At 42.1% G+C, this 20,685-nt stretch overlaps 1 protein-coding gene across 1 annotated transcript in view; it reads left to right on the forward strand.

Moving 5' to 3' along the window:
* atrn (attractin) overlaps positions 1-13,597 on the forward strand; it is a 197,954-nt gene extending 184,357 nt beyond the window's left edge. The window contains exons 28-29 of the mRNA XM_008283190.1: positions 6,820-6,934; positions 13,426-13,597. Of these exons, the coding sequence (XP_008281412.1) occupies positions 6,820-6,934; positions 13,426-13,550 (240 nt within the window). The 3' untranslated portion in view covers positions 13,551-13,597. The remainder of the gene's footprint in view (positions 1-6,819; positions 6,935-13,425) is intronic.
* Positions 13,598-20,685: the final 7,088 nt, after the last annotated feature.

The raw sequence follows: 20,685 nt of genomic DNA on the forward strand, positions 1-20,685 counted from the left end.
CACCCCTTAAGTAGAAATTGATGTTGTGGTTTATTTGCTTGAATGAAAGTCCAATTCGCAATTTACTGTTTTCTCCACCTTTCAAAAGTTTGCTTCAGATTCAGCTGAAAGTTGTTTGGAAACTCGACTGTTTTCTGGTGAGCTGGTTACTGAAGTTTAAAAAAAAACATCTCAGTAAATTAAATCTTTTATTTGTGTGTGTGTGTGTTAAAGAAGATCAATTGTGTGCATGTTTTTTTTGTTTGTTTGTTGTTGTTTTTTTCGAGCTGCGCTGTTTTGTTTTTGTCAGAAATGGAAAGTGAAGCACCTGGTTCGTACCCCTGGAGTAGAAATTGAGGTTGTGCCGTGGATGCAGCGCTGATGAACACTCGGCGCGATCAATTACGACATGAGGCCTGTTCAAATCCAAATGATCCCATCGTCACATCCCACATCGTTCCGACAGCGAGCCGCTTCCAATACCAATTTTATTTGCAGTGCCTCTTCCCTCTGCAGTTATGTGCGTACGAGAAACAAGCACGTAAACAAGCGGGGAACCTAAGAGCGTCTCGCAGCTGCTGCAGTGGAAATTGGACTTGGCAGAGGAGTCTTACGACAGCCCCTAAGCTGTGAAATTAAAAGCTGCCCGTCTTCCCCGTCTTTTATTTATTTCTGTCTCGACGCCGAGTACAGATGTGCTCAGGTTATCGCGGCTGCTCCTCATTTTTCAATTGTAAACACGCTGGATGAGGAATACATTTGGCCCGAGGCGAAAACAGACCTGTGGACTGGAGCAAACCAGGCCTAGTTGGACCGCTTCTGGCAAGGCCAACATAATTGTTTCATCTTTCTCATCGTTCCTCGTACCGAGGGGAGGATCGAGGAGCAGAATTAGCCGAGTGTGATATTGCACCACCTAATGTTGCATTGGAACAGTTGTCACTATTTTTATTCCCATTTCTCAGAGACCCACGTCAGCCGAATATAATGATGTTCTGGCAGCGTGGTTTTGAAAATGGGGAGAAATGATCCTTATAGTGAGCGCTTTGTTGTCTTATCTCGTTATTGAGTCATCACTCATTTATCACACAAAGCTGAAAGGCATATTAAGCTTTTATTGCCCTGAGGGACCATATTGGCGTTTACTGTAATCAAATGAAAAACGGCGTGCGTTCATCTGGTTCTCTCCGGTGTCTCTTGTGACTATTTAAAAGGTGTTTCTCTAAAGTGTGTCCAGAATGAGACAGGAGCCTTTTTGATAGTCCCACAGTGTCCTTGGCTAAATTAACAGAAGCTTGATTTTGCTGTTTTTAGTCTCTCAAAGTTGATCAGACTTGTTGTCAAAACTTATGTAATTAGAATATCTATTCTGGAGTTTGGAGTTCTGACTGGAACACAAATAGGCATCTTTCCAAAATGTATTTTTATGCATATTTTGAAGTGTCTTGAGTACTTAAGGGGGGGAAAAACTTTTTACATTTGCTTCAGGTGGATTTTGACTTCTTCAAAAAAGAATAAATCAAGAGATGGAAACAACATTTTTTAAAATAAGTTGCGAAGAAGTTTGCAAACATTTAACTCAGATCTCATCGGCTGTTTTTGCTTCTTTCGTTGTCTGAAAGCATCATCGGTACCAGTCGACCTGAAGGAATAATTACGTTTTCCCTTTTGAAAACAACTCCTGAAGAGTCATCGCCATTTTTTTTGTCAAAGAAGGACAAAGCTTTGTTTGTTTCTTCTTCTTCTTCTTCTTCTTAAAGGGTGTTTGGATTTTAAGCTTCTTTTTTCTGTTTATTGTAGCCATTTGAAATATAAAGAATATTGACCTTTTTGGTGCCATTATGCATCTAAGTTTATTCGCTCAAAAGCACTTATTAGGAACAAATCTACTTTACTTTGTTTTTGCAACGTTTTAAAAGTTTGCTTACGATTCGCTTGACAATTGTGTAGGGAAACGACTATTTTCTGGTAATCTTTGCACTAAACAGCAACAGGCAGACATGAACAGTTGATTTTTTAAGTTATAACAAACATTTTCTATATATTAAATCTTATTTCTTTCCTCTTTCCCTTCGCGCTAACCAGTCGAGGCAGACGTCTGCCCTTCCTGAGCCTGGTTCTGTCGGAGGGTTCTTACAGTTCTTAGGGAGTTTTTTTTTTCTTTCTCACTGTCAGAAAGTGCTCTTACAAAGGAATTAGTTGGATTTCTCTCCATAATATAGTGTTGTAAGGTCTTGACCTTACTGTCTAAAGTGCCCCAAGATGACTTATTCTGTGTTAAAGTGAACATACAGTGAATTATGTCAGCCTTCGACTTCATTGTGGCTGCATTATTCACAGAATAAACGTGTCATTTCAAACACACAAATGCACTTGACCTCACTCTCATTTCTTTTAAAATGAATGTTCAAATGCTACCGGGGGGCTCCTCCACAGACAAAAACCACAGAGCAAGTGAGTGAATGATAATGTTTTTCTTTAAACATCATTCAGAAGGGGGAGCTCTGTTTCCTCCTTCATAAGTTTGTCCTCGTCCAAGTCAAAGGCCGTGAGATAAACAGCGTCACATGCTGTACAGATTGCGAAGCCCTCTGGGACTGACTTGTCTTCATTTTGGCCTTTTTAAATAAACCTGACAGAAGAGAGAGGAAAAAAAAACAGATGATCAAGGATGGAGCTGAAGATGGAGCGTATATAAACCAAAGCGCTGACCCCGTCTTGTCTTTTTTTTCCTTATTTGTTGACATTAGTCGAGCTCATTTCTCAAAGTTAGTGCACTGTTGGAATAATTGATTGTTAAAATTGCTGCATTTCAGAGTTGAGAGGCAGCACATGGTTGTGGTTTTGAGTGTTTATTTTCTGCGTGTTGCTGCCGCCGCCGCTGCCGGTTCGACTGCAGTGTTTCCAGCAGGCCGAGTCCATCCCTCCACGAGCCCATTTGTCTGAACGTGAACTATCCCCCCTGTCAGTTCTTTGGGGGGTTGTAGCGCTGCATGTGTGTGAGCGCAGGATCAACACAGCTGAAAATTGCTGCACGCTCAGAGGCATGCACGCAAAGCATCAACACACACAAACACAACCTCCTAATGACCTTCTCTGTCCAGAGATGCGTGAACGTAGCAGGTTCTCGGCTGCACACAGACACACATTCAGGCTCACAGCTGTACTGCAATTATACACAAACAGTGCAAACTCTGAGGACAAGTAGTGTGGAGCATTGCTATATTTTTATCTCTTAAAGCCTTTTTGGTGTTTATACATGTGTTTTTACTTGATTCTGACAACTACGCTGGTTCGTTCACACTATTTTCAATGTCAGATTATTAAATGGTTACAGCATTCGTATTGTCTTGAGCGTACTTTTGTGGGTTGCAGGTAGATGGACATGCACCCGTAGACATTCACATTTTGGATTTTATGTTTGATTTTTCTTCTTTTTTTCAAACTTTAACAGCCTATTGCATCAACCCGTGAGCTTGCTTGTTGCTCAACGTATTTGTGAGTTTTGGAGCGTCTCAACGAGCTCCTTGGCGACCTACACCCATAACATACTTTTCTGTGGAGATCCCCAGGTGCACCTTTCCAGACATGGGATACATAACAAAATTTCTGGCTTCATTAATCTTTTAAAGAAATGGCCTTCTGTTCTTCAGACATCGGCCACTTTCAGTGTTCCTCACAGCCTCTTTCAGACATACCTACGACACCGACAGAGAGACGTGAGTGATATTAGTGCATCAAGTGATGAATAAATCATACTCAAAAAAAACAGACTCAGTCTAACCAAAAAAATGTTTATCAAACTGGTCAAAAAACTAACAGTCCAGACTCTTTATGATTCTGTCCGTGTATGATATTTTACTACAACCATATCCCAACAGCTTCGTAAATGCACACGACTTTGTCGCTTTGGAGATTTTGCTGCTGTCAAATGCTGCAGCTATTTAATAAACTCCTATAAAAAGCTGGAAACAACGACCTCAACCTCAACTTCTAGACTGCATGTATTCTTGGTGATTCTCGTTAGTCTTATCTGTTACAGACTCTGTCCTCATTTCAGTTAAGTTTTATTTATTGGACATTTAAGTTTGTAACAGATATGAAATTGTAGGAGACAATGAAAGGTGTTTTGTGATTTTTGATTCACAAAATGTGTCTTTTCTGCTCTCTGTGATGTTTTTCGATCAAAGTCGGTGGTGAAATGTGAAAAAGGCTTCCTTGTTTGTTCACACGTATATTCAGAAAATCATGATTTCAGTCAAGACCATGATTAAAGGCATGATTTTAACATTCACAAGATGATATCAACCCAGTCTTAAATGTTCTAGAGATGGTGCGACATCAAACCCAGTCATAGATGTCCTAGAGGTGGCGCTATGTCAATCTAGTCTTAAAAGTTCTAGCTGTAGTATGAAGTCAAACTCAGGCACAAGTCCTAGAGATGGTACAATGTCAAACCCAGTTTTAAATGGTTTGGAGATGGTATGACATCAGCCCAGTCTTATTTACTCTAGAAACAGTATGATGTCAATCCAAGTCTTAAATGTTCTAGAGGTAGTACAATGTCAAACCTAGTCTTAAATGATCTACAGAAGGTAGAACGTTAAACCCGGTCTTAAATGTTCTAGACACTATACGACATCAAACCCAGTCCTAAATGTTCTAGAGATGGTATAACGTCAAGCTGAGTCTTAAGTGTTCTAAATGTAGTCCAATGTCACTCTGCCTTAAATGTTCTTCGGCTGTTACGATGTCTAACCCAGTCCTAAATGCTCTAGAGATGGTGGTACATCAATCCAGTGTCAAATGATCTAGAGACTGTAAGGCATCAAACCCAGTCTTAAATGTTCTGGAGATGGTGCTTCGTCAATCTAGTCTTAAAAGTTCTAGAGGTGGTATAATGTCAAGCCCAGTCTTTAATGTTCTAGAGATGGTGCTACGTCTCTCGAGTCTTAAAGTTCTAGGGTGGTATGACATCAGACTCAGGCATAAGTTCTAGATATGGTGGTACATCAACCCAGTGTCAAATGATCTAGAGACTGTAAGGCATCAAACCCAGTCTTAAATGTTCTGGAGATGGCGCTTCGTCAATCTAGTCTTGAAAGTTCTAGAGGTGGTATAATGTCACGCCCATCTTTAGTCTTCTAGAAATGGTGCTTCGTCAACCTAGTCTTAAAGTTCTAGGGTGGTATGATAGAATAGAATAGAATAGAATAGAACTTTATTGATCCCCTTGGTGGAAACATCAGGGAAATTGCTGATGTCAAACTCAGGCACAAGTTCTAGAGATGGTATACCATCAACCCAGTCTTATTTGTTCTACAACCTAACTGCAGACGGTACAACGTTAAACCCAGTCTTAAATGTTAAACTCTTAACTGTTCTAGTGATAGTACCACGCTGACCTCACTTCTTAGATACACTAGAGATGGTATGACCTCAAGCCAAGTCAAGTTCCAGTCATGGCATTTACAGAACCCTGGTATCAGAACTTACTTAGACATGAGACGGACACCATGTAAACCTACCAGCACTTGTGCTGAGTGTGGGTCCATGTCTGAAAGTGTTTGTTTCCCACTAACACATACACCACGGAGGTAGTAGAGAATAAAATGCCCTTTGCTGTCAGATCGCACCTGAACACGGCCAGCTGCACCGACACACATCTGAAAACACGTTGTGCGCTATAAACAGGCAGACACACATCTGCAGGGGCATAAACAAATACAGAGCCTCCCTTCTGTTACAACATCAGCTGCACTAAATCTACACTCGCACACGCCCAGAGGCATCCAGGTCTTTGTGCCACTTCCCTCAGCTACCTGCATGACAGCCAGTGTATCCTGCTGGTATGAAAGGTAAGCCTCGGAGAGACGGAGCGGAGAATAAATGTGTAAAATGGGTCAGAGCCTGAATATCATTACTGCCCTGCTCCCCATGTGTATGCTTAATGTGTGCGCGCGAGTCTGCATGTGCGAGCGAGACAAGCTGTGATGAATTTGTGTGTGAAAAGGCAAAAAAAAAAAAAAAGTGTGTGTGTGAGCGTGAAAAAAAAAAAAAAAGCGAGTGTGTAGCGGCGTTGCCACTTGGGGCGTTAAGCTCAACTCTCCCGAGTATAAAGACCGGCGTGGGAAGGGACTGAACTTGTGGGTTTGGAGGTGTGTGTGTGTGCACGTCGAGAGGCAGCAGTGTGTGAAGCCATGCCATGGCCCAGTTTTGTGTCCGGCTCAGGAATTGGAAAATACAAAGCGAGAGAGACACACAAAGTTATTTGTATGCAGGCAAGATGGTGGCATTCTCCATATCCATATCCTGCGCTGAGGTAAACCCATGAATATTGTACGAGGCGAGCAAGCGGCGGATCCGGACAGTGTTTACAGGGGGGGAAACTCATCCCCACATATGGATGAGTTGCTGATAAACAGGAGATATTGGTATTAGAGAGTCAGGTGTGTCGGGCAGCCTGCGGCGACAGGAGTGCACCGCCGACACAAATCTCCGCTCGCAGCGACTCCACTTGATACCCGGTAGCTGCCCACGCTGCACACATGTGGTATTGTCATGAAATTGCGCTCGGCGGGTGGGGAGGGGGGTTTAAAAGGAGGGAGGGTCCAATTTGTGCCTCCAAATCAGCGAGTGTATCTCAGCGGGGGATCGACAGGTTTTGTTTTTTTATTTTTTTTTTTACCCGCTTCTATGCATGTTGCTGACACAAACAAGAACAGTAACAGCAAAGCCTCTGTTATCCGTGTCTTGGAAAATGGCGTGTGTTCACCAGGATTTGGGAGGCTTGTGATGTGTAATACTTATTTTCTTTTCTCCCCCCTTTTCTTTCCACAGTCCGTCCCAAAACCCATTGCCCTCGAGCCTTGCTTTGGCAACAAAGCCGCTGTGCTCTCCATCTTTGTTCGGTTACCCAGGGGCACCGGCGGCATCCCTCCTCCAGGACAGTCTGGTAAGACGCAACCCCTGAATCCTTTGCTTGTTTTCTTTCCTGTCTTTTTATTCTTTGATTGTTCTTTTACTTTTTTTTCTTTTTTTTTTACACCAGCTTTCCTTGATCTGAGTTCCTTCCTCTGTTCATGTACTGCAGCTATAGTTATAGTCAGACCGTGACAGGTTTGAGCCTTTTAGCCTCTTCGAACTTCCTTTCCTTTTGTTTTCCCTCATTGGCCTCCTTATAATCCACACTCCAGTACACACAGCAACTCCACTTGTTACTAAATTTAACTGGTGGTGTTGGTCAGTAAGTCACATTTCCGTTTATTGTCCATGGAGGAGGAAAACTGTGTGATACTTTCCAGTTTGTTCAGTTAACAGATAACTTTTAAAAAATCAATAAAACTGCTGCATACTCTGACTCATCCCTTAGTGTTTTTTCGCTGTCAGACCACTGTTGACCCTCATTAAAACCAGTTAGCTTAACTGTCAGCCCCAGCAGTCCATCATTTGGGTAACTGTGCTGGCTCATCATCTGTCAACAGGAAACTAAACACATAACAACACCTGTGGTCTGAAATCACATATTTTGGGATTCCCAAAAAAAGATCTCCTCCCACGTCAAAATGCAAGTCCAGCATTTTCAAATTTGTGCACTGTAAGTAGGTATTCTGGAAAAACACAGTTCTGAGGTGTGTAAAACACCTAAAGGCTAGTTCATGCTTTCTGCATTCACGTGTCTACAAGCTTATGTATCCACCTGAGTCCATGGATGTAGGATCCATGTGCTGCCGTTTTCAGAATCGACTTCAGGAAACTATTTGGATCGTACACTAAGGCAGCCCTGCTGGTGTTTATCAGTGCAATGATCCATTTCAATGATAGTTGTTGCTTCTTTACCTCCAAATATTCCACTAGACTAGACATTTGTACACGCACTAGGAAAGCAAACGGTGCTTAAAACAAATGCTTTTATGAGGAGAGACTGAACGAGAAAGTTCTCCATCATTCTTCTCGTAGTTTAATCGGAGCAGCTGGACTTGCTTGAGTTTCTTGAAGATGTTTCTCCTCTCATCCAAGAGTACTCCTCCGGACAGGACTGAGTAGTCCACCTGCATCTTAAGGACAGGGGACACTCTTCTGAAGACTATAATGTACAGATCTTGGCCAGAGAGGACAGATGGTTTGAGAGAGGGGTGAAAGAAACCATCTACGTCAAACTGGAAAGACCATCCCTCAACAGAGGTGAAGGTCTGAGGCATCACCTCTCACCTGTTTACAATTCAGTCCTAAGATCTCTCCCCAGGAAGATGAACCCACATCTTCCGGTCTTGACGTGTGGCGAGCACGGACAGACACGTCACAGGATTGCTGGAGATTTTAGAAAGTTCTAAATTCTCTACATATCCGTCATTATGATTAGTCCTGAAGCATGCAGAGCAAAACCGACGGACACGTCACAGGATTGCTAGAGATTTTAGAAAGTGCTAAGATCTCCAGAAATCCTTGTGTTATATGTCTCAATATGATCAGTGCTGAGGTGTGCCGAGCAAAATGGGCGGACGAAAACAGGATTTCTGGAGAATCTAGAACGTTCTCAAGTCTGTTCTTTTTTTTTTTAGCACACATTAGGAATCATCACATGGACATGGTTCTACTGCCGATCTGTCACTAGCTGCTATGTTTTGTAGAAGTGTCCCATGTGTTTTCCTGCGTTTGATATTCTGAGCAATCAGACCGTATTTATACTGTAATACGAACAGAACTGTGTCTGCATCTGCTGTTTGCTTTCTAAGTGCAAATCCAATATGCAGAACTCATGATGTGGCCTTAGACGTCAATTAAAGCATTTTAATTGGTTTAATCAAGACTGGATTAATAAAGATTCATTATTGTTGTTAGTATTAATTGCAGTTTCAACACTTAGCGAAATGAAACCTATATGAAAAAAGAAGGCCTCCACAGCTTTGATCCTCTTGTGTACAATTAAGTAAAATAACGTGTGGGATGCTCACTGACGCCAGAGAGGAGTGAAGGATTATGGGATATTGTATGTACTGAGGAGCTCATACATGTCAAACAGGCTACCAGTCGTCTCCTGTGTTTACTGTAATTATTTCATGGTGGCGCCATTAATTTGACGTGATGTGTTGACTTTTAACGACGGCGCAGCGAGCAGCCTGCGGTGAACTCCCCCCGATGTCCCGTGTTCCCTCCCCGAGGTCCTCCGTGCTGAACAGGAAGGCTGCAGTCTGCTCGTTGCTCTCCTTGTCATCTCTTCCTTCATCATGCCTGCATGCCGTCTTCTGTCTTCTGTCAGACTGCAGCGATGCGAACCCCCGCTCAGCCCTCCACTTGATTCTCCTCCCATTGTTCCTCTCCGTCTGTGAGGTTTTGGGGGCTCCGAGTGCGATCGAGTGTCCTTTTCCCTTCGTGTTTTTGCGGACACCGAGAGTAGAGCCATCATGGTTGAGTGTTTCATCCTCTGCAGCTGTTCCCATCCATCCTTCGTCTTTCTTTTCCAGCACTATTTTTTTTCTTTCCTGTTCTGCTGCTTCCACTCTCTCTTTCTTCAAGGACTCAAACAAGAAGTTCTTTTTCTTTCCCTTCTGTGGTGTATTAGCCTCTTTGCCTCCCACAGTTGCAGTCCCCAGACCATCAGCACGCCTAAGGCCCCTATTAATTACCACACAGTCCTTTTGTCATAACAAAACCGCCTCGGCTCTCTGTGGAGCTTTCCCTCAGGCAGCTTTTGTTGAGACCATGTTAGCCGTGTTCCTACCATCTCTCCGTGCCCTTGGGGGTCTCCTGTTATAATGCTTTTAACTTGTTTCCCATCCGGCCACGTTTTCCTTTTCTTTTCCTTTTTTTACGCCCCAAACTCTCGAGCTGCCTTCTGTCGTCAGCATCACAGCCGAGCCGCACATCTGTGTTTTTTTTTTTTTTCTGGTTTAGCTCCTTCCAAAATGGCCGCCCTTGTAACTCTGAACACGGCCGAGCGGAGGTCAGATTATCGCCGATCCGAGGCTCATTTCGGGGGGGATTCGGGCCGTCCCGCGCCCACTTTCAGATCAATAAACAAGCTTATAGTTGCTGCACAGAGGACTGTATGATTTCAGAGGATGTGGCTGCTCCCAGCGGAGTTTCTATTTTTTGCTGTCGGCTATGTGCACTTGATCGGGGTAAATGCATCCATTATTGGTGGTAAATGGAGTTTATTGGAATTTCATGGCTCAGAGAGTATTAATAAATGTTAATGAAGTGTGGTATAAGTTAATGATTGCCTCCGTTGTGAAGCTGTGATCTCGCCACCTGTGTGTGCGACTGTGGAGGGAGTGAGTGTGTGTGTGTGTGTGTGTGTGTGTGTGTGTGTGTGTGTGTGGTTTCTACACAAAGCAGCTTTCACACAGTGTGGATATGACAATGAGGACGGAGCTTAAATGTAAATGTAAAGAGGAGGACAACTGATGCTGCGTTTTTGAGGCTGCTGCCAACAGTATTATTTTAGAATTTCAAATTTATCTGGAAGAAAAAGACGTTATGAAGGTTTGTCTTCCATCTGGCAAAATTATAGAGTTTTATTTTAGCTTAGCCTAGCTTAGCTTAGCTTAGCTTATCCAAACTTCTAACATCAAATATTCTTATGAGTTTACAATAGTCAAATTCAGTCCAATTTCTTTTTTGTGGTATTTGGCAAAATAATTTCCTTGGAGATGAATAATGTTTTGTCTTGTTTTATCTGAGCTTATGGTTATAACATTAAATATTTTTGATGATGAAATTAGGATTATCGAGTTCAGTGTAATTTTGTTTTCTAATATCTGGCAAAAGAAAATAAAGATCAAATTATTCTGGATTAAGAAAGTTATACCATAAAAAGTTTATGATTATGAAATTGGGATTATCATATTGAATGTAATTTCTTTTTCAATATCTGGCAAAAGAAATGCCTTCAGGATTAATAAGGTTTTTTCTGAGCTTAATTTAGCTTAGCTTAATTTATCTTAGATTAGTTTATCACATCAAACGTTTCTGATTATAAAATTAGGATTATCGAGTTAAGATTTCTAGTGAATTTTATTTGAGGTTTATTCTTAAACTTTAGCTATTTCTATTTTGTTTTCTATTTTTGTTTGTGTCTTCTTGTTATTGATTTTTAAAAATTTTTAATTTTAAAAAAGGGTCCAAATTTATCAGTTTTTCTTTGAAGTTATTGCAAATTCTTGTTAGCAGTTATGAGAACTTGCCTTTAGGGTTCCCCATTAAAAACTGAAAGTGAAAATGAATAATTTTGAACATTATTATCATTATTAAAAATAAAAAAAATCTAGAAATATTTAAAATTCATCATCATTACGAATGCATCATTAACATTCAGTGTCTTCACTTGTTTATGTTCATTTCCAGCCAGAAGACACCGTTTTGTGAAGTAAAAATTCACAATAAATCACATTTTTGGGCTTCACTGTGTTACTAGACTCCTGACGTGGATTTTTTTAGCAGAACTGTGACCATGATGTGTAATAGAGACATTTTACAGTGTAAATCTAAACATTTCAGTGTTCTGTGGCCGACAAACTGTGTGATGCATCCATATTACATCTGCAGCGATCAGTCAGATTCTAATTTGGAGAAAATAAATGTGCAGCAGAGAAATTTATCAATCAAAGACACAGAGAGTTTTTAATTAGGATTTAATTATGGCATAAACGCTTGAATTAACTGGATGTTTCTTCTTAAACTTGCAGATGCTCGTAGGACTCCAGAAAAGTTCTTTTAAAAAATACACATATATATATATATATTTGTTAAATATTTGGAAAAAGTTTGTGCTGTCTTTAGAACAGACCTCACAGTGTGATTGACGCGTCTCTCTGCACACACTGCATCTGTTTTTTTTTTTTTTGTTCCCTTCTCGTTTCGAAGTGCATTGATTTCTTTTCTGCTCTGAGCTTTTTCTTAGCAGACGTTTTGACATGTCACAGGAGGGAAAGCATGGGTGTAAAAACTGAAATTACTTACTGGTACACTTGAATAGAGCAGAGCCATTGTTAGTGTTGTCAGGAACACCTGGACCTTTCCGCCTGTGACAAGTCGAAATTTCTGCTCATTTTGACCCGTTGCGCACAATTACCGAGACCGCACTGTTAGTGAACGGTGTGCGGTCGGGACACCGTTAGAGTGGATCAGAATCAGCTAAACCCATTAACACTGAGACTTGTGCTTTTTTTTTTATTTTGTGGACTAAATGATTGACTGATTATGAAAAGAAAAACCATCCAGCGGGTATGAAAGGCATGTAATCTTTGAAAAATCCCCAAATGACACCATTTGTTTGAGTCAGAAATGTGATTTTCAGCTTTCAAATACTCACCAAACTAATCATCTACTGTTCCCTCAGAAAATGTGACCAAATCCAAGCTTGATAGTTTACCAAAATCAGTTTATTCTACATGTCTTGTTTAAAAATTTGCCAAAAACGATCCATTTACAAAAGCTAGATTCTGTAAAAACATTCTTTCCTCCTGACAACAACCTTGAAGCCATTGAGTTTTCAGCTGAACTGCAGGCTGTGTTTTTGCAGAGCAGATGTGAAACAAGTATGGCGACAAATTAAAAATCTAACCTGTAAACTATCTACAGTATGTAGAGCCACCATCTTTATTTCCAGTATTGGAAACATCTGCAGCAGCAACTTGGAAAAATGTTGCGCGTGTTGGTTCCAGGTTTTTTTTACATCTCATTTAAAAATTTGTCAAAAAACTGAAAAAGTCAGCACTGTGTTGCACAGTCAGAAAGACGTTAGTGACTCTAAAATGCTGCTAAAATTCAGGGACTACAGGCAGCGTTTACACTGACCAGCATAGAAACTAGGGATGCACGATACATCGGCGACCACATCTGTATCGGTCCGATGAACAAAAGTAGCCGATGTGAAAAACCGATGATTGTCGAACATCAGCGCCTTCGTCTCTACATTTGATATCGCTGCTGTTTCACAGATGGTTTTACTTAAATGATCCTGGACTTTAAATATGTTTCGCTTTTGTTACGTAATAAAGACGACTATGTGGTCTTATTTAGGCTAGTTTTCTCACAGTGCTTCCTCATACTAGTTTTTCGGTGGGAACGAAAATTGAATATCGACATCGGTATAAATAACCCAAAAGTGTAATTTTTATTCCTAAGAATATTTATGCCATTATACGTTTGACAATTTTGAGTTCTCTCTACTTCTAGTCATGGTTGTTCTGTTTCCATAGAGGTGTAGGATTTTATATTCCAGAGAAAAAACTAACCTACAGTGAGTGAAAATGTGACAGTGAGCAAAAGCGCCCAGTAAGCGTTTGGGAGTTTTGTGGGTTAATTAGATTATTTTCGCCCATTTTCAATTATTGTGATCTGAAAAAGTGGCACAGCTCAGCGTATGCAGGTCACACAAGAAGAAACACACCAGACCCATGTTTTATGACCTAACAGCGCTTGATGTGTGTGTGTTTGCTGCAGGTCTGGCGGTGGCCAGCGCGCTGGTCGACGTGTCCCAGCAGATGTGCGTCGGCTACAAGGAGAAGTCCGGCGGTTTGCGGAACCGGAAGCAGCAGCCGACGGCGCAGCCCTCCACCTGCATCTGACCACGCCCCCTCCGCCCTCCTCCCGTCCTCCTCCACCGACCTCCCCCAAACACCCAGCGCCCTCCCATCAGCCTCCCCCCCGCCTCGGCCCCCTCCCTCAGAGACTGGCAGGGAGCGGTGCATGCTGGGACGCAGGACTGGAACATTCAGGCGAGGGGCCGAGTCGCCGGGCGGACTGAAGCCCCAGCGGCCTCCCCCTCCCTCCCTCTCCTCCTAGCAGAACTGAGTGACAGAACCTGGAGAGAGGGGGGAGCGACGGACGGAGGGAGGGAGCAGGCGCCGACTCCTCCGCCTCCCCCTCCAACAGACATTTTACATTCGTCGACACCGCCTCGGTAGAGTCGAGGCGGCCACGGCTTGCTGCTAGAAGACATTCTTTGTGTCATAGTTTTTGAAAAATCCAGAGACTTTGCAACCGTTTTTATTTAAGTTATTGTTGTTGTTTTTCTTTTTGTATTGTTTTGGGGGTTTTTTTTGAAGGCAGGAACAAACTGGACAGCTGCACACACACACACACACTTCCAAAACAACAAAAACAGCAACTTTTCCAGGCCTCTCGCACCCGTTTCGTCGCCGCCGTCTCCTTCGGGGCTGCTGTGGCCGGAGTCCTGTACGGTTTGGCCTCAGAGCACACTAACAGCATGTTCAGTCTTCCTTTCATGAGGATCCGCTGCAGGAGGCTCCCGTCTACGGCGATGTTTCCAATCGACCTCTTCTGGAGCCTCCTCCTCCGTCTGGCCGCCCAGTTCGAAACAGAAACGTCTCGCCCGTGCTGCCGGTTCGCTCGATCGCCAGAAGCTTTTTCCGGCTAATTACAGCTACAGTGAAAGTCAGCGAGCACACAGGTGAAGCAGCTGGTGGTCACAAAAGCCTCTCCGGTGTTCAACACTTGTCCCTTTGGCTTCTTATGGATCGTCTGATTGACTGAAGTGATTAGGCTCATGCGCAGAGAAAGGGGGCGGGGTGGGGGTCCGGCTCTGTAATTGTCACCTAAGAAATCCATAGCCTCTAATTACCGCTCCCTGAATGCAACGCATGCGTCACCGAGAGCGTTCGATTGTCCCTGAACTATCCGCGGCCGCCCAATTAGCCCCCTGCAGCGGCGACGTTCCTCAACGTAGTCGGCAGCCGTCGGTTTCCTCAAATCATCTGAGAGAAAACCTCAACCGTTAACTCTGGTGCCAAAAACAGACGAGAGAGGAAACTCAATTTTTCCACAGATTCACTCCTGAAGGTATCTCCTTTTTCCATCTGCTCGGCCCTTATCTGACATCGCTGCTCCGGTTTTTTTTTTTTTGTGCTTATTTTTACGTCATGAGAGAAAACCCACCAGAAAACTCGGAGCTTTTGAAATGTCAGAGCTGCTCCTGTAAGAGCGTCGTCACATCTTCAGCGACGTCTCACATTCGTCCACGTCGGCCATCTTTGTCCGTGTTCGACTGAAAGGCAGAAAACACGCGTTCCCGCCGCCTCACGAGGTTATTAACTCGCCGCCCTCCGAGAAGTGCAGTAATAGAACAATTTAATAACTCGCATTCTGGCCCTAAAGAGCTCGTCGTGTTTGGTTCCAGGTTCCCACTTGTGCTCGGCGTACTATAACTGCTCGGCGGCTGGTTAAAGGGCACACTTTTTGCACTGGGAAAAGGTCAGAGCAGAAAGCATGAACACAGTTGACATTCTGTAATTATAGAGAGAGGCGGCGTTAAGAACTCGGAGGAATCGAAGCACCTCGCTCGCTCTTATCAGGTGCTTCTTTTTCTTTCTTTTCTTTTTTTAAATATTTGCTCTTTCGACCGCCGGAGTAACTTTTAGGGCTTTTGATGTTTCACTTTATCGCTTCTTGCAAAAAAAGCTCCAAGGTGGGAAGTAATTGTCGGTTCATCAGCTGAATGTCAGCAAATTAAACTTTTCTACTGACGCTGCTGCTGCTGCTCTTCTTTACCTTTACCTGTGATGGTTAAATATTGTTAAAGGGGCCATTAGATTCCCAAAAAACTTGTCTAGGGGTCGACCAATGTGTTGTTGGTCTTCAAGGGCGCCGAAAACTTGGTGTCAAAATTTGGGAAAACTCAAACAGAAAACTGAATTAAATTTTTATTTTTCAAATGTCGAATTAAAGGAGAACTTTTCAGCGTTTATTATTTAGACATGTGACCCAAAAAAAGCACATTTTTTAAAAAACAAATCTTACTTTTAAATACTTGATTGGAAAAATGCAAAATACCAACTTCGATAATCGATCTGGCTCCTGAACAGTTTGAAAAATATCAGCATGTGTGGCTTTACAAAGGCAACGATAATCGTTTTTTCCAGCAGAAATGAGACCAACTCCACCGACTCGAGGAAGAGTACTTTGCAAAGAGGCCAGAAGTAAAAAGAAAAACTAAACTGAAGTACGAGGCGAACTGGTGAAGCTTCATTCATGAGATTCATCCTGAAAAACTTTTCTTTTCTGACTGGAGTTAAATTCACTTTGTAAAGATCCTGAAAGTTTAAAAAACTTGGAGAATCAGTGAAGCTTCATTCATGAGATTCGGCTCAAAAAGTCCGACTTTACAACAACCTGAAGTAAAACTAAATAAATAAAAATGCAACCCTGAGCTGATTAAGGGGGAAAAAAAAAAAGAAGCAAGAAAGTCCGACTTCAGACGTGACACCAGAACTCTGCAGCATCAGCATCTCGCACATTTGATTTCCTCCAACTTTTTCATTCCCTGCAGCGGACCGGCTCCCGTTTAACGCTCGCGGTTCAATCGGCTCGTCGACAAAACCCATAACCGTCTTCATCGGCGCTGCTTTTTATTTTTTGTCTCTGAAGCTCTGTGAGTCTGATGGGAGCGTACTGTAGTCATAACTCACACGGAGGGAAGATTGTGTTGTTGCTTTTTTTTTTCTTTTTCTTTTTCTTTCTCTAAATGAATGTAAAATGAAAAATCTGTCTGTGCAGCCAAGGTAAATCTGTCAACATTGTAACCGTCTCTGGGTCGAAGCGAAACGCCGCAAAGAAGGGTCCGGTTCTGCTCGGTGGCTCGGAAAAACACATCCAGGGTCCTGAGATCGTCTTGAAGATAATCTCAGATGTTTATTTTTTACCTCTGTGGGTTAATTAGTTCCACACACCTTTATTTCGGTTCTCCCTCGTGGGCCGGCTTCACCCAGTTCTGGAGCGACTGAGCGGCTCGGTTTGACCCAGATCTGTGGCGAGTCGCTGGTCTTGTCAAACAAAAAAACAAAGCGATTAGGGAAATTTGTGAGAAATATTGCAGTTGCAACATTGATCCGGCACATTTCACCTCCGGTCCACCCACGCGGGCCTTTTCATTTATTTTTCGCTGATTAGACGTCTTCTCGGGACGGCGTGGGCGTGGGCGGCCCGTGATGGAGTGTCCTGTTGCACCTGGAGCCGCGTGACCTAAAATCACCACAGAAACCTCGTCCCATTATCGCTGCTGCGGGTTTCCTCGCTGCGTGATGCTTTTCCTCGTGACACGTTCATAATTGCGGCCTGATTTAATGGGATCAGTTTGACCCGCGCTCACGCTAGCAGCAGATTTAGCTCCACGCAACCTGAAAAGACGTCAAATCAGCCGCATTAAAAAAAAAACAGTTTATTCTGCTGCACTGTTGTTTTCCTGCTTGGCCAACCCGTGATGGGCTCCTCCTCCCTGATGGTGGAAAGTAAAACGCTGATTTCAGCCTCGTTTTATCGCAGCGACGTTAAAGGTGGCCCCTTGGAGTTTCTGTTTACGATCACTTAAATGCATCGTGTGCACCTTTAAGGCCTAACAAACATTTATCATGCATTTTATTCCTCACAAAGTTATTTTTTTTAACTGATTTAAAGGTCCATATTGGGCCTCTTTTCAAATTAATTCAAGTCTCACATTTGCCTAAAATGTGGTTCCAGCTTTTCAGCTCAAAATACCACAAAAATGCTTCATTTCAGTTCATAAACCGGCTGCTCAAGCTGACTGCAGGAAGTAAACTCCCTCTGCGTCTGTGTTTGACGTAACAGTTGAGCCAACAGCAGCCAACAAAGACGTGAATCAGTTTTGCATCACTTCTAACTTTCTCCCTAAACCATCATCCGACGTAGAAATATCGACAAATTCACCCCACGGCTGCTGGTTTCAACTGTCAGATGATGTTCAGGTTATAAAATCTGCATTTTAGCTGCAGATTAGCAGCTTGTAAACCAAGTGACTGTTAATGTTAACATGTAGGGTTGGTTTTTAGTCACGATTTCATGTTCATTCCTTCGTCTGGCAGCAGAAACAGAAAGATATGCAAATAAAAACGTCTTTATTGGGAAGCACAGAGAGCAGGAGACAAGTCCATAAACAGCGGCTGAATCCAACTAGTGCTTGTTTATTGGTTTCAATTTAAAGTTTCCACCATCTCTGAATATCTCTTACCTGTGGGCCATCAAAGCTAATGCTAATGATAGCCACATTAGCCACACAATGCGCTAACACTAAAGATTTTCCTCATTGTTGTGGTGATGTTGCCATCAAAAATGAAAACAATCCACTGAGCGTTGAGTTCCTCAGATGCTGGGAGTGTATGGAGACTCTTGCATTCACTCTTGCAGCCAATGACGGAACATTTGCTAAGCTAACGGCTAAGAGAAAGGAAATGAACCAACCACAAACCACAATAAAAATACATTTCCACCATATGAAATCACTAAAGCATGCTTTTTTTTTTTTTTTTACATTGTTATTATTATAGTTTACATTCGTCTTCTTCTCCCATTTCTTGGCACATCGCTCCATCTGTTGACTCATTACTGCCACCTGTAGGTCAGGGAAGTAGTGGCAGGAATGTGCGTTGACAAGATCGTAAAAATGTCAAAACTCCACAGGGCACTTTTAAACCGCTGTAGATAAAACACTGAATATTTCTCATGTTAATTTTTCCACTAGATGACCAGTGGGAGGCTTTTATTGTGAAGCAGCTGCTGGAAAGTTAGCTTGTCAAGTTAGCGGAGCTTTGTTAGCATTTGCTTTATGCAGCCGAACAGGGAAACAGCAGGTTGCGGATCTCTAGGCGTCGACGAACGCATGAAAAAGAAGGAAAAATGCCAATTTTAATTTTAAAAACCTGAATGATGAATCCTAGCCACGTGTCCCAGTCTTCCTGTCGATGCCGTAGAAGCGTCAAATCCAGACTTTTAAAGAGCACAAAAACAAGCTAATTTTGGGCTCGCAGAGGTTCAATCTTTCTCCCTGCGCTGCAGCTCGGCCCCGGTGCTAACCTTCGCAGCGCCTGCCGTGCCGGTGTTGCGTTTCAGGATCCTACAGTTCAGATTGTCCACGCGATTACCTCGTCGCCGCCCGAGCGCGAAGCGGCGAAAACATCCGAGAGGGGGAAGAGTTTGCAAAAGGGAAACCTGCACACTGTCGCTGCCCTCTGGTGGTTCGGGTTAAAGAGACGGGCAGCTTTTCTTTTTTCTTTTTCCTTTTTGTTTTTTTTAAATCTCACCCCGCTTTCCAAGCCTCAAACGTTATCGGGTAACACTTTAACTTTACAGTGGCCTTATTTGGGCTCATTAATCTCTGTATTGACCCATAGACGTGTACAGCAAAAATGCATATTTATAAAGTGTGATTAGTTTACTGGAGATATTATTCACAGTAGATTTTTTCTTGTCCAACACTGGCAGCATTAATATGTATTTAAAAATGCTTATTTAATACACGGGTTGAAGCAACAGAATAAGGTCATTGTAAAATAAGGCATTACTCTCTTTTTTTTTTTTTTCTTTTTTAAAAATTTCTTTCCGTCTCTTTGTATAGCGGCATTATATATATTGAGGAAGTAGTTTGTTAATATGTATAATTTAGCTTCTTTTTTCTTTTTTTTCTTTTTTGTAAATAATGAGAAAGTATTGTGAATGACATTTGTTGAATGGTTTTAAAAGTTAAAAAATAAAATAAAATTCAAAAAAAAAAAAAAAAATCATTTATGGCGAAACCTCTCCAGGCTTTTAAACAATGTGACTACAGTACATAGCATATTTTGTATGTAAGGCAGCAGCAGCGTAAGATGAACAAGCATTACTAGAAGCTGATGAAAAACTACATGTACAACTTGAGGATAATAGCTAACTGACCTTGTAATTTACTGATGTACATAAAAAAGAATGACAGAACATTTTTGTCTATTATTAAATGTGAAAATCCAACCGTTTGCTGTTTCTTTTTTTTTTTCCATTTAATTAATTTTCCCGACCGTCTGCGGTTTGTTTGGACGAGCTCGCCGGAGGGGAGGCGCTGCGGAAATGTTGCACAATTTCTGGCAAAGACGTCTTTCAAGTGAAGTGAAACGATGGCCTTTGATGCGACGAGGCCTGCTAGCAGCTCCTAGAGGATGCCATGTGAGAAACGGAGTTCAGTCCTTCATGTTGGGAGCGGAGTCAACTTTAAAGTGATGGAACTTTTTAAAAAAAAAGGAGGAAGAATTAAGTTTAGGATGGATTAGGGGCGAAGACGGCGTCCCTCCTGCGCTAAAACTCTGCTCATCCTTTCAAAGTTATATGAAGTTTTTTTTTTTAAATTTCCTGCCGTGAAGACGCCTGATCTTGAGGCAAAGCCAGATTCAGCGTCACATCGGAAAGTTAAATTAAAAATGCAGGAAGCTCTGGCTCCAGCTCACCTGCATGGCTTTTCAAAGGAGGAACATTTGAATCAGAAATTTAATTTTGGAGGCAAACTTTCCTCCGTTATTGGAAACTGATGCTAAAGCTGAGGCCAGTTTTATATTTTCCGTGTCTATGAGTAACACGAGCAGGAAGTAAACCTGGTTGTTGTCCAACGCAGTGATTACACAATGAAGAGTTTATGTTCTTGATCCAGTATGTTCTGTTTTTCTCTGTTCTGCACTGAAATAAACACATTTGGAGGGAAAAAAAAATAAAAAATCGATGAGAAAAGCATCTTAAACATATTGCAATGTTTAAGAACTGTAAAAATAGGAACAATGAAGGCAAATATCTATAAAATATTTATATTTGTAACTGATTGAAATACACTAATAGTGAAATTTCGCAATTATTGTGTTATAAAAAAATAGAAAGGATGACTACTTTTTAAAAATTCTGATTTTTTTTTGTAGTTTACATTTTTTTTCAGTC

Source organism: Stegastes partitus, unplaced genomic scaffold (assembly GCF_000690725.1).
Source record: "Stegastes partitus isolate 25-593 unplaced genomic scaffold, Stegastes_partitus-1.0.2 Scaffold301, whole genome shotgun sequence".
In the NCBI taxonomy this organism is placed as follows: domain Eukaryota; kingdom Metazoa; phylum Chordata; class Actinopteri; family Pomacentridae; genus Stegastes; species Stegastes partitus.